The sequence below is a fragment of the Heterodontus francisci genome, chromosome 20, assembly GCF_036365525.1.
Source record: "Heterodontus francisci isolate sHetFra1 chromosome 20, sHetFra1.hap1, whole genome shotgun sequence".
NCBI classification, from domain to species: domain Eukaryota; kingdom Metazoa; phylum Chordata; class Chondrichthyes; order Heterodontiformes; family Heterodontidae; genus Heterodontus; species Heterodontus francisci.
In genome coordinates this window covers 70,572,245-70,586,458 of record NC_090390.1, presented here as the reverse complement: position 1 = coordinate 70,586,458, position 14,214 = coordinate 70,572,245, and the positions used below count along the sequence as shown (strand labels likewise).

The 14,214-nt window shown below is 38.9% G+C and overlaps 1 protein-coding gene and 1 non-coding gene across 2 annotated transcripts in view; both read left to right on the top strand.

Annotated features, from left to right (window-relative positions):
• The window catches only part of eif3s10 (eukaryotic translation initiation factor 3, subunit 10 (theta)), a 46,158-nt gene that overhangs the window by 10,471 nt on the left and 21,473 nt on the right, over window positions 1-14,214 (top strand). The window contains exons 2-8 of the mRNA XM_068052994.1: window positions 659-849; window positions 2,980-3,116; window positions 7,116-7,279; window positions 8,386-8,585; window positions 10,592-10,800; window positions 12,311-12,482; window positions 13,994-14,098. Of these exons, the coding sequence (XP_067909095.1) occupies window positions 659-849; window positions 2,980-3,116; window positions 7,116-7,279; window positions 8,386-8,585; window positions 10,592-10,800; window positions 12,311-12,482; window positions 13,994-14,098 (1,178 nt within the window). The remainder of the gene's footprint in view (window positions 1-658; window positions 850-2,979; window positions 3,117-7,115; window positions 7,280-8,385; window positions 8,586-10,591; window positions 10,801-12,310; window positions 12,483-13,993; window positions 14,099-14,214) is intronic.
• Window positions 13,106-13,241, top strand: LOC137381005 (small nucleolar RNA SNORA19). Its single transcript, XR_010977103.1, has one exon. It is a non-coding gene; the product is annotated as a small nucleolar RNA SNORA19 (small nucleolar RNA).

The following is a 14,214-nucleotide window of genomic DNA, read 5'->3' as shown; positions in this document are numbered from 1 at the left end:
CTGAGGGCGGGCGGTAGGTGGTAATGAGCAGGAGGTTTCCTTGCCCATGTTTGCTCTGATGCCGTGAGACTTCATGGGGTCCGGATTCGATGTTGAGGATTCACAGGGCAATTCCCTCACGACTGTATACCACTGTGCTGGGTCTGTCCTGCTGGTGGGACAGGACATACCTGGGGATGGTGATGGCAATGTCTGGGACATTGTCTATAAGGTATGATTTGGTGAGTATGACTATGTTGGGCTGTTGCTTGACTAGTCTGTGGGACAGTTCTCCCAACTTAGGCACAAACCCCCAGATGTTAGTAAGGAGGACTTTGCAGGGTCGATAGGGCTGGGTTTCACGTTGTCGTTTCCGGTGCCTAGGTCGATGCCGGGTGGTCTGTCTGGTTTCATTCTGTTTTATTGACTTTGTAGCGATTAGGTATAACTGGCTTTCTAGGCCATTTCAGAGCACATTTAAGAGTCAACCACATTGCTGTAGGTCTGGAGTCACATGTAGGCTAGACCAGGTAAGGACAGCAGATTTCCTTCCCTAAAGGGAGACCATGGGAAGTCTTTGAATATTTGGTTGCACAGATGTTTAAAATTGATTAACATTTTTATGCTACGTTTACAATATGGGATCCTAATTATTAACAATTTTCCTGTTTAATTGCAGAGTTCTTGGAAGTTGGCAAGAAACAACCTGCACTTGATGTGTTGTACGATGTTATTAAGAGCAAAAAACATCGAACATGGCAGAAAATACACGAGCCTATTATGCTCAAATACCTAGAGCTGTGTGTGGATCTTCGCAAAAGCCACCTAGCAAAAGAAGGATTGTATCAGTATAAGAACATCTGTCAGCAGGTATATTGCACTTCTATAATGCCATGCACACACATTAAATTATTGTTTTTTTGTAGAGGTCATGCTGATGTAATGAGAATTATTATTCCTACCACTACGAAATTTTATTTTTTGCTAATTTGTTTGAAGCTAGCAGACTGAAATTCAAGTAGCACTTTTAGTGGCTAATTGTTCAAGAAAATAGTTTAGTCAAAATCTTAATCAATGTTTTTGTCACTGATTGTATTTTCTAACAACGATATTTTCCAACATGCACTTATTAAAAATACAATACAAAACAGCGGCAGAAAGACAGTCTTGCTGCATGTGAACAGGAACATAACCCGCAGCTCCTTCAGCTAACATCTTTTTAATGCACAGAAATATCCCACGGTACTGTGCTTAAGGGCAAGAAAAATGGACACTAAACAGTAGTTAAGAGTAGTAACTTGAAGTAGTAGATTCTAAGGAGAGATGTAAGAAGGGGGAGGTCTTTTGGGCTGTGGTGATGGAACATTGCCTGTAATGGACAGAGTAGGCTAGAGTCAAGAGCAGAGCATCTGAGCTGGGATGCAGGACTGGAGCAAAGTTGAGGTAGGGTGGGGCAAGGCAATAAGGGAGTTTTTAGTTATTGTTTTTTTTTCTGAAGTCTGAGATGGGAAACCAGTGGTGGGTTTGTGAAGACAGGAGTGAAAGCTGAATATTGTTCAGTGATTTTGTGCAATGCTTTTGGATAAGCTTGGAATTGTATTAAGTGGAGCTGAGGAGATCAAACAGAGTTTTAGAGGGATCAAACTTCGGGCAACACAGTCATGGTGAAAGTTTCAATGGCAGGGTGAGGTCCAGAGGCAGAAGTGGATTATTTTTCTGGTGGTTAAGGTATAGGGTTTAAAACTGAGCATGGGGTTATATTGGGCACTAACATTGCATGCTGTCTGGCTCAGTCTAAATAGACTAGGAAAGGAGCATGTAGGCAGAGACCGGACTTGAAGCTTGCTTTCCCTGCCCCACCCTCAAACATTATTTTTTTTAAAAAGGGAAACTCTTGATCTCACTTCACTTTCCATTGGGTTTCAGGACTTTAAGGAGTTACTCAGCTGATGTTGACTGCAGGATCTGTCAGCAAGCATTTAATTGAAAATATCTTGAGATTGGCTGCTTCTCCAGCCTTTTGTGAGGAGTCTTAATCAAAAACTTCAGAATAGATTCATTACTTGTGGATGAAATGTCAACCTTTATTAACTAATGCTGATGGTTCACTGAAGTTCTCAAGTAGTTGATTATTAAAAATTTGCTTCAATGGCTCCTGTGAGAAGTCTGAGTGTTTGGCTTGTACTGCCCAGTATCCACTTGGTGTTGTGACTGGTGCATGTAAGAAGACTACTCCCTTATGACCCTGAACTGTATATCCATGTTTTTTTGCATGTATATACTTCCATCTCTCCGAAGGTGACCCAAGCTAACACTTGTTAAAACCAGGCCTCGTATAGATTATTAAGCTGCTTTGCATCATAGTTGTGAGAGGATGCAGAATGGCAGTTATGACAGGACTCACTTCATTCAGACAGTACTACTTACCTTATTTTGTATTATTACACAAAGCTATGTGCTGCACTTTTCCACACAAGTGGATTGACTTACTTAACTTGAACATAATTTCTGATTTCTCTCCTGCACTTCAACCATTGACTGCCTCATTACATAGTTTTTATATTAGAAATCTTGACTCTCTTTGTAGCCTTAGCTTAACCTTCCTGCATCTCTGGGTTTTTTGTTTTATCTCTTGCTATTTACAGTCAGAGGGAAGGGCCACTACACTCCCTGCCAAGCACCCACTTGTAACTCACCAACACAATGGCTGTGATCATTTATTAATTACTGAGATAAGGTAACAAGCAGCTCAGTAATCCACAGTTCATGGGAAAATGGCAACTTGCATTTTTTAAACTTATGTGACTGCGCTGTGTTAAAGCAACATTTAAAAATAACTCTTCCGTACTCTAAAGACCATTCTGTGGATAAATGATGAAAAGATCCTTAAATGTGACATGGATGTACTTCCTGATTGGCCAGCTTTGTCATAGATAACAGCTTGGCTTTGCTTCTACTGGGATATCTTATGTTGCTTTCTTTTGGTTTTGCTCTTTACAGGTAAATATCAAGTCTTTGGAGGATGTGGTTAGGGCTTATCTTAAGTTGGCTGAGGAAAAGACTGAAGCTGCTAAAGGGGAGTCTCAGCAGATGGTACTTGATATTGAAGACTTAGACAATATTCAAACTCCGGAAAGGTAAGCAGTCCCAAGAGCAACATTTATGCTTTGGTTCCAGTGTCTTGTGTACTTAGAAAGTCATAAAATTCAATTATTTTTCTCTACGCGTCGATCTCCTGTGACGTTTTTCAAGATTAATTGGGTGGTATACTGTTAACAGAAGTAGTTTACCATATAATGTATATGTATTATTAATCTGCCATGGTGACTCATTGTTTAAATTGCCTTGTTTTTAAGGCCAGAAAGTAGTATTACTGTAAATACAGCCAGCCTGAGTTCATGGCTTTTGTTTGATCAGGGAATGTGGAAATTTGAATGTGCTGGTCAGTTACATGCTCTAGCTAAGAAGTACACCGTATTTAAAATGATATATTTGTCCCAATGTAATTCCTGCACCAAGCAAGAAATATAATAGATATAAAAACAGTAAGCGTTTCTATAGATATTTTAAAAAGTGAGCATTGGTCCTATAGTAAGTGAGTATGGGGAGTTCTTAATAGAAAATAAGGAGATGGGGAGTAGGACCATGAGCTAAAGCCTGGCTACCTGACTCGAACCTGACCAAAGCCAACTGCGAGTCGGGGTCGGGTCTGTATTCTGCATCCAGCATTCAAGTTCGGGTCGGGCTCGGACTGGTTGTTGTCTGATCGTGCTTTAATTTTATACCCGAGCCAGGCTTTAGGGCAAAGATCTGGCAAATGGAGTATAATGTGGGAAAATGTGAAATTGTCCATTTTGGCAGGAAGAATAAAAAAGCATATTATCTAAATGGTGAGAGATTGCAGAGCTCTGAGATGCAGAGGGATCTGGGTGTCCTAGGGCATGAACTGCATAAGGTTAGTATGCAGGTACAGCACGTAATTAGGAAAGCTAATAGAATATTATCATTTATTGTGAGGGGAATTGAATACAAAAGTACGGAGGTTATGCTTCAGTTATACAGGGCATTGGTGAGACTACATTTGAATCCATGTCGGCTCTCCAAGAGCAGTTTAGCTAGTCCCACTCCCTGGCTCTTTCCCCGTAATTCTGCAAGTTCTTTCAGCTGCTTAGGCAATTTCCTTTTGAAAGTCACGATTGAATCTGCCTCCACCACCCTTCAGGCAGTGCATTCCAGAACGTGATATGACATAATGACATAAATTGTATGGTACAACTCGCCTTTACTTATAAAATGTCATATCATGAGCACAGGCGATCTACTAGAAAATGTGTAAAATATGCAATTTCTTCAATTTATGGGAGCTATTAGCTTTAAGAGGAACAGTAACTAGGCTATCTGTATTTATTTATTCAGGCACATTGATTTGCTTTCCTTTAAATGATTTGGTTTCCATAAGTTGCAGTTTAGAACACAGGTTTTCAAACCGTTCCAAGGACCTTGTGAAATGTGTAGCTGTCAGATTTCTGTACATTTGGGGCTGGCAAGCTAAGTGCAGAAGACACGGTGGGGGTAATTTTAACTTTTGACCTCAGCTGAAGGTTTTCTGTTCTGGACAAGCCAATAAGAAAGAAAATTGATTGGAGTGTAGAACAGGTGTTTGATATGCTGTTGCCCAGGGATAAGTTTAACTACGCCAGTGTCTCAATTGTTGTGTTGAATTAATGGCCATGTTTTTTCAGTGGTACTGTTATATACATATAGTTTACTCTTAATTCAAATTAAAATCATGCAACACCAAAAATGCTTCCCCTTGTAAATGAATTGGAAATTTTGTTAATTTGAATTATTGGTTATTGACAAGTGAAATCTGCAGCTTAAATTCAAATTCAGCCTGTTTCAAGTAAGCCAACAAGAGCAACTAACCTCGGGCTATCTGGCATCATCTAATTGGCAAATTAATTCACCAGATAATTTACAACTGACCCCATTTCTGCATCATGGCTCAGGTATATTAAAAACTATCATGTAATTAAGTAACAGGTTTATGCATGGGGATGCAAGCAGCAGTGGCACAAGAACCATCAACAACCATGTGCATAATAAAAATTCTGAAAACATCTTTAATGCTGATGAACCCCATCAAATTTGTTTACAAGCTGATTGATTTAATCAACAATGCATGAGAAAAGAAAGCTGCTGTTGACAATTGGTAATTTCAAAAAGCTTTCTTGGTGTTGGTCTTCCTGTTACGACTTCAGTTGAGACTGTTAACTTTAAAACAAGAGATATGAACTCCCCAGACCGATTTTAAAGAATTAAACAAGATTTCGTGTTTTAAGACTTTTATGATAACTAAACTAAAAATCAACATTAACTCAACAGTATAGTAGGTAGCTAATATACTAAATTAGAGGAAGGTATTTTCATTAACATATTAACAAAATTGAAAACCCCACACCACGTTTATATGTTGCAGTGTTCTCAGCAAAAAGGTATCCTTGCAATTATAAGTCCCAAACTCCTCCCAGTTGCCGTAGGTTGAATCTCCCAGTCCTTTTCACTCACTCAGTTGTGAGCACGCTCGACTAGTCGTGTTAATAAGGCAATCTGTACTGACCGTTTTGGTCTTTTCTCCTCCGCAAACCTAGCGTCTTTGAACTGTTGCAAATCTTAGCAGCTTTTTGCTGTATTTATTTTCTGAGAGCAGGCCTTGTGCTTTGCTGGTTTCTTCATGTCTTCCTTTTCTCCTCTCAGCCTGCCTCCAGACCTAGGAAAGCATGTTGAATTTATCCAGAATCAAAAGTCAACAGTCGTTTGCCTTTTACAATTCTGAGTGCATAAGTCTGATCGTAGCAAAACCACCTGGGCCTTCCTTTGTTTCCTGGTGTTCACAAATTTCAATTTGAAATTTAATTTTTAGAGTCCCTGGCTCCCTGTTTACGGTATGAGAGTCTGGGCGTGTGAAAACCAATTCCCTTTAGGTGTTGCAACCCTGTACCTTGCTTGCAAATGGGTTTTTGATCTCTGTGTTCCTTGATCTTACGGTAACCAAAACCTCTGACTTGTCTCTGGGTAGGATTTACACTACATTACAGATTACAGTTTTTTTAAAAACCCAATCGTACGACAAAGTCTACTGTTCATAACACTAAGGTACAGAAGCAACAAAAAGATGGATAATTGGTGCTCTTTTTCTGGCACGGTTACATCCTTTTGACCAGCCGCAACACAAACAGTCACGTTTATAGGTAACTACAGCTCTCCTGAAATGCCAGCATTTTAAAAATAGAATTGCCAACTACTTTCAGTATTATAAATTCATTGTCATCAGAAGCAGCTGAATCTGACCTAGTGAAGGATTCCATGCAGGCATTTATGGCAAATTCTGAAGCAGTGAACCTTTGAGGGCATGAGCTTTCTCTTGCTGCCAGCAGTCAGGACGTTTGAAACCAAGATGGTGATAAGGAAGTCCAGATGTGTGAATTTCTGACTGACATGAAAACTGATGCTGTGCGGAAGAATGTTGCTGATATTTGAATAAGAAAGAAGCCCGAGTGAACAGAGGTAGAAGAACCAGCCCCCACTGAAGCTGCAGCATCTAATTTTGTGCAATTGCTGAGAAAATGTTAACCATGGCTACTAAGCCAAATATCCTGATGGAACTCTTCACTGTATAAAGTATTTTGTGGTAAAATACATTGTTGGCAGAAAACAAACCTTAGTAAGAGTATTTTGCAAAATGACTGAACTTTGTATTCAGCTTATACAGCACTCCAGCATTGAGTCACAGGCATGACATTAATTGCTGTGATGTTTTGTGGTATTTTTAGTGTTCCCTGTAGTTTGTTGCTGTGCTGTTTCATTAGTTATTCAATTCTGGATAAGTCAAAGTGGGAGGGGGTATTTAGCTAAAATGACCTGGAATTACATGACTAAATCATATAGTAGCTTCCACAGTGCAGGTATTATACCTGTGTTTTTTGACTGTTGTAATTAGATTTTTTAAAAAGCTAACCTAGTACCACCATCTTTCTGTATCATATGTTTAGAATTACATAGAAACTTTTCAGTCAGTTAAATTTATGGAACTGAAAAATATATCTTAGCCAATAATGATGAATATTTATTTGCAGTGTGCTGCTTAGTGCTGTTAGTGGTGAGGACACCCAAGATCGTACAGATCGCCTGCTTCTAACTCCATGGGTTAAATTTCTTTGGGAGTCCTACAGACAGTGTTTGGATCTGTTGCGTAACAACTCTAAAGTGGAGCGCCTTTATCATGACATTGCCCAACAAGGTAAGAGTTTCTTTGGTGACCTTTGATTTTCTGTCAGCCCTGTTCCCATATCCCTTTATCCCCATTTCCTTTGACTATTTCTGATTTATTCTTGAATGTTCACATGGTCTCTGCTTGAGTGGTAGTGCTTTCCACAACCTCGAATCCATTGTGTAAGTTTTTCTTGATCTTTGTCATAAATCTCTTGCGTTTAATGTTGTATCTGTGTCCTGTCATTCTAGATCCCTCAGTCGTTGAATAATAGTCTGTTTCTATCTTACCTGCCTAATCCCATTTGTAGGGTAAAGCCCAAAACTGCAGACAGCATTCAAACTGTGGTCTTACCAAAGTTTTATACAAGTTCATGGTTACATTTGGAGTTTGATATTTTACAGCTACTCTCCTAAAACCCAGTATTCCTTTTTTCAGTTTTGAGGTGGTTTTAATGACTTAAACCTGCAGCACAAAATCCAAATTTAGCCAAAACGTATTTCCCCATCTGCCACTTTTTGCCATTCCAACATTTTATCAATATCCCTTTGCAACTTCCTTTTAATCGTCAGGATTATTTATTCTCACTGTTTTAGTATTATCTCTAAGTTAGAACACCATTTCCTCTTGCCCTGTATCCAAATCATTGTCCATGGTGAACAGAAGCATTTCCAGAACCTAAACTGGTGGGACATCACGACCCACTTCCAATCACTCTGAAATTGCCCTTGACTCCTGCTGTTTCTTCCCTTCTAACCTAAGAAGTTGTGCATCAAAAAATGCTATGAATAAATGTGGTAGTCAGCTTGTTAATAAGTGTGTGAAATGAGGACATTGAATTGTGATCAAACTTTTGGAGTTTTACTTTACGTCAACAAACAATTTTATTTGCTACCACCTCAATACATCAGGTTTCTTATTTTGCCTTTTTCTTGATTCACTGCAGCATTCTACAATTGAATGAATCCTATTGATAAATGTACAATAGCACCTGTCCTCGTTCTCATTTGGGGACATCCTCAATGCTAATATTTGCTATTTGCACTTCAGCTATGGTGGAACAAAATCTGTTGCATTTGGTGCTAGATATTATTCTTGAAAATTACTTCATGAATTTAATGTGTTTTTTTTCATAGCTTTTAAGTTCTGCCTGCAATATACTCGTAAGGCAGAATTCCGCAAGTTATGTGACAACTTGCGTATGCACTTAGGCCAGATCCAACGTCACCATAACCAAAGTACAGCAATCAACCTTAATAATCCTGACAGCCAATCCATGCATCTGGAGACTCGTCTTGTACAGCTAGATAGTGCAATTAGTATGGAGCTTTGGCAGGTAACACTTGAACTTCATTAAATACCATTGGCTTTCCATAATGAGTTGATTGCATGTTTTTTTTAAAGTAAGGCATAGCTATAAACTTGTTGCTTAGAGTGAGACAATACCATTCAGAGTGATGCAAAGTACTGTTACTGAGTTCTGTAATAATGACGAGTCGGGGATTATGAACCTTTTATCAAATGAACAGACAGGCTCATTCCCCACATAACTGTCTTGCATCCATGAAACATTAAAGAATGAACATACAGCTGCACAAAGAATCATGAGCAACACTTGTAGTAGTCCTTCTAGCATTCAGAGATGGATTGGTAGTGGAGGAAGTATCTCAAAAATCTTACTTTGTATCTGATACTTTGTACTGATTTGTATAGGGGTGCATTATGTTCTGTTTTGTGCCAGGACCCAATACAAACATCAGTCATGTGTTGCTGAACCTCTCGGCAAACCGGGAAGAGAAAGGGCATTCTATTTTTTTTTAAGTAGTCAGCAGAGTTTGAATGACAGTCATTTTTTTGCTGGGAATGTTGCTTAGAGTTTCTTTCCTGAATATCCTTTAGGGAAGGAAATCTGCTGTCCTTACCTGGTCTAGCCTACATGTGACTCCAGACCCACAGCAATGTGGTTGACTCTTACATGCCCTCTGAAATGGCCTAGCAAGCCACTCGGGGCAATTGGGGATGGGCAATAAATGTTGGCCTGGCCAGTGACACCCACATCCCATGAATGAATAAAAAAAAAAATCCATATCACCTTTTTGGAGTAAGTGCACAGAATGATTGACAGAATTTGGTTATTAATATTTTAGGGAAACAGTTGGGATCCCTTACACTTGCAGCACTATGTGGCTTCAGTGAGGGAAAAGTATCCTTGCTCTTTTTATAAAAAAAAAAAAAAAAAAAATTAATTGCAGAGCTTTTCATTGTAGTCAGTTTATATAAACTCCTGGTGAAGTTAGTTAGTCAGTTGACCTTGCAACCATTGCACATACCGGTCTGATTCTCAGCACTGCTTATAATTACGTGTCCAAATAAGGTGGTGGTGAGTTGAATAGCGTGCATGTTGACTGGAGACCAGCAGATCACAGCATGTACTCTGCTCATCGCAGAGTGCCTTTAAACTTACAGGTGCTGGTTGCATTGGGAGGTTCTCATGATAAAATGCCTGGATTATAGCCCTAAAAAAGACAGTAAACACTGCAACCTAACTGCTGCACACGAGATCTAAAAGAATGATTAAATGCCGAGATGAACAAACTGCTGGCAAATGTTGCAGTTTTATTGATCAGTCATGTTTGTTGCAACTAGTTTCAATGTCCATTCAGTGGCGCAGTGGTTAGCACCGCAGCCTCACAGCTCCAGCGACCCAGATTCGTTTCTGGGCACTGCCTGTGTGGAGTTTGCAAGTTCTCCCTGTGACCGTGTGGGTTTCCACCGGGTGCTCCGGTTTCCTCCCACAGCCAAAGACTTGCAGGTTGATAGGTAAATTGCCCATTGTAAATTGCCGCTAGTGTAGGTAGGTAGGTGGTAGGAGAATGGGTGGGGATGTGGTAGGGAATATGGGATTAATGTAGGATTAGTATAAATGGGTGGTTATTGGTGGCTCGGTGGGCCAAAGGGCCTGTTTCAGTACTGTATCCATCTATCTAAATAGATTTTAGCATTAGTTGCTGGCCTTAATTTGCAGATTTTGTCTGCTGTATGGGTATCCATAATAAATGGAGCCAACTTTTAGATCTTATTTCCCGTTCCAACAATAGGATGGATCCCTAATGCGGTTGTCAAACTTGCCTAGTAGGGAGGAAGAACAAGTACCGTTTTGGTTGAGATGTGGACTAGAATGGTTTCTCCTAATTGAATCCATTGGCTTTTTTGTAACTACCAAGAAACATGCTAATAAAAAAAAAAAATTCAACTCTGGGAATTAAAACTTTCATTGTCTATAAATTTCTGGATTATTGAGAATTCTGGTACAGTGTTTCTAAAAGCATGTTTATTTTATAGGAAGCTTTCAAGGCAGTAGAAGACATTCATGGACTGTTCTCTTTGTCCAAGAAGCCTCCCAAGCCCCAGCTGATGGCTAACTACTATAATAAAGTTTCCACAGTATTCTGGAAATCTGGAAATGCTCTGTTTCATGCATCTACTCTTCACCGACTCTACCATTTGTCCAGAGAGATGAGAAAGAATCTTTCTCAAGAGGAGATGCAGAGGTGCAAAAATATTTAACTGCATAACTAGTGATAAACACTGAAGTACTTTAGGTTGTAATAAAACACTGGGGAGAAGACATCATGCTGATCTGGTGGAACACAGCATTAAAAGGATATGCTGAGATGCAGTTGGTGTACTAATGTCCTACAGCAAAGAATAGCAAGTAGTAGATTCCCATTTTCCCATGAGGGTGAGAGTTCTTGATCTCAAGGATTGTTGGTAGGTGCTTCCCATGGTTGGGTTGAAACAAATAATACTGTGACTGAATCCAGGGGAGGGTCACACCTGTTTTAACTGCTTGACAGTTGCAGATGAAGCATTTCATCTTTCAGGCTTTTGAAGGCAAAATTATATCATTGGAGAAAGAGTACAAAGGGGAGGTGACCTTAATGACAAAAGCAAAATACTGCAGATGCTGGAAATCTAAAATGAAAACAGAAGATGCTGGAAATACTCATCGGGTCAAGCAGCATCTGTGGAGAAAGAATCAGTTAATGTTTCAGGTCAATGATCTTCTATCAGAACTAGAAAAGGTTAGAGAAGGAACAGGTTTTAAACAAGTTTGGTGGAGGGGTGGGTATGGAGAACAAATGGGAAATTTGTGATGGGGTAGGAGGCAAGTGACATTAAATGACAAGAAAGAAAAGATGGATCTAGAAGAGGTGTAAGAGAGAAAGCACAATCGCAGCCAGCAACTAACATCCAAAACGGGGTTGGGAGGGGGTGGTGGAGAAATGGGGTCAGAGGTAATGATCTTAAATTGTTGAACTCCGTAGTGAATTTGGAAGGCTGTTAAGTGTCCAATTGAAAGAAGAGGTGCTGTTCCTTGTGCTTTGAGCTTGGTTGGAACAGTAGAGGAGGCCGAGGACAGAGTAGTGGGACTGAGGCGGAGAATTAAAATGTCAGGCGATTTAATTCTCTGGAGAGAGAGTAAAATAAATTATTAAAATACTATAACTTTTTCAACATTAGGAAATTTATTGTTTAAAAATCCAATCTTTGGAAAATTCCTTTGAGCTACAACAGACAACATGGTTGAGGGTTAGAGTGCATTTAATGGAATCGAGTGATGTAATGTTGAGGTAATTCCTGCCTAATTTAGATTGCAAGATTGAAGGTCTAACATACACAGTTTACAAATCTGATTTTTATACTTGTAAGAAATAATAGTCGTCTTGCATTTACAGTGTTTAATCAATTTGCTATTTTTTTTTCTAAGAATCCTAGTTGTGATAGAGAACCACAATCTAGTGCTACACTGAGTACTTTGAAAGTTATCCCTGCCAATAGTAAGGATAGTAATTGCATTGCATGTGTGCGCATATTCTGCAGTCACAATGTCTAGTTTCCCCATGCACCAGATTTGTAGTTCAAATATTTTGTTTACAAACTGTGTACTGTCAGCCGTTAGCGTGTTTCAACAGTCAAATCCATTGCATGCTTTTTAATTGTAGTAAGAGGGCTATATTCTCTGGTTACATTGACCCTTTTAATTTACTACATTTACAGAATGTCTACTAGAGTGCTTTTGGCTACTTTATCAATTCCTATTACCCCTGAAAGGACAGACATTGCCCGATTGCTAGACATGGATGGTATTATCATTGAGAAGCACCGGCGATTGGCTACACTGTTGGGATTGCAGTCACCTCCAACTCGACAAAGTCTGATTAATGACATGGTATGATTTTTAGTGTGCCCAAATTGTCATCCCACCAGAGCAAACCTTAATTTTTACAGTTCTTTTTTATTTGTTCTCAGGATGTGACACTGGCAAGGCCAGCATTTATTGCCCCATTGGTGTGGCATGTATAGGCCAGATGAGGTAAAGACTGTAGGTTTCCTTCCCTAAAGGACTTTAGCGAAGCATCTAGGTTTTCGAGATAATTCTATAGCTTTGTGATCACTTCTTTTAAAACCAGCCTTTTATTTCCAGATTTTTTTAAATTAACTGAAGTTAAATTCTCAAACTACCATGATGGAGTTTGAACTTGCATTCTTTGAATTTCTAGTCCAGTAACATAACCATCACACTGCTGTACCCAGGTACATCATTCCAGTGTAAAATGTTTAATAATTAAGTTGAGCAGTAGGAAATTGTTTAGTTGAGCTCATGTTTTGGATTCCAGATACTTAGTCCTTTTGACAAGCACATTTTTATGTAATGGTTGAAATTCCTTCATTATGCAGAGTGCTGTATGTTTACCAGTTTTATAAATTTTTCGACAAATCACTTTTATCCAATCTGAAAAGTATAATCATATGCAGGTTTGTCATTGTGGCAGAATAGAATGTATTGTAATAACGCACGTTTCATTATCTCGTTCTCTATTGTAGTGAGATTTGTGACATTGCTTGTGTGCCAGAATAAGAGTTGAAGGTTAATTAGCAGCATGGCTGATTCAAATGTAGCACTGCTGCCAGTCACCTTCAGACAAGATTGGTCATTTAGAGAATTCTAGCTGTTTGTAAAACTACGCAGGCCATCTATATTAAATTCAAAATGAAGAGGTCATCAATGAAGTAATTGTTAATTAATAACTGATCTCCACAATGAATTATTTCCAAGAATTCAGTTACATCTTTAAGGTAATGCATTTTATTTGAATTGTTTCTGATTTAGCATTGGTAAGATATTCTTGCATATCTGGCAGAAAACCTTGTATAGCATTCTCTGTAGTGGATATGTATGAATGTCTAACAATTCATTTCCATTATCTGATGACCACAATCCTTAGTGTTTCATGGAATCCAATTCAATTAAGATTTTAAGATGAAATATCGGAAGAATATTCAGGCAGTGCTGGTAGTTCTGTATTTGACAGGGATCAGTTAAAAGACTTACGATTTGACATTCCTATCACAGCTAGTGAAATCCTGTCTGCTTGAACTAAATCAGATTATGCCTCAATTATCACAGTTGAATGAGATATCTTTTGAGATCTTGGTATAATGAAGTCCTTTAATGTCTATATGATGTGGTGCATCTTAACATTAAAGTGGGAATATGAGAAATTTGACCAATTTAAAGAAATTGTGCAGGCTTCTATTAGAGCTGAACCTTCGGCCCATTCTTCCTTTTATAAACGAACTTTGTAAATTAATTTAGAGACTATTCAATAATGCTTTGAGAATCACTATAATTACATTCTCCTTTCTGAGCTCACTTTTCTTTTCTTAAAAAAAAAACAGGTCCGGTTCAACGTGATGCAGTACGCCGTACCTGAAGTGAAGGACGTCTATAACTGGTTAGAAGGGGAGTTCCACCCGCTCAAGCTTTGTGGGCGTGTCACTAAGGTAATAAAAATAAGATTGGCTTCCATATTCTGTATTTGAGCTGTTTAGCAGGGATTAGTTGCAAGTCTAAGATCTACTATTCATATTGTGATGTCCCACTGAAGAGGTGTTCCCAA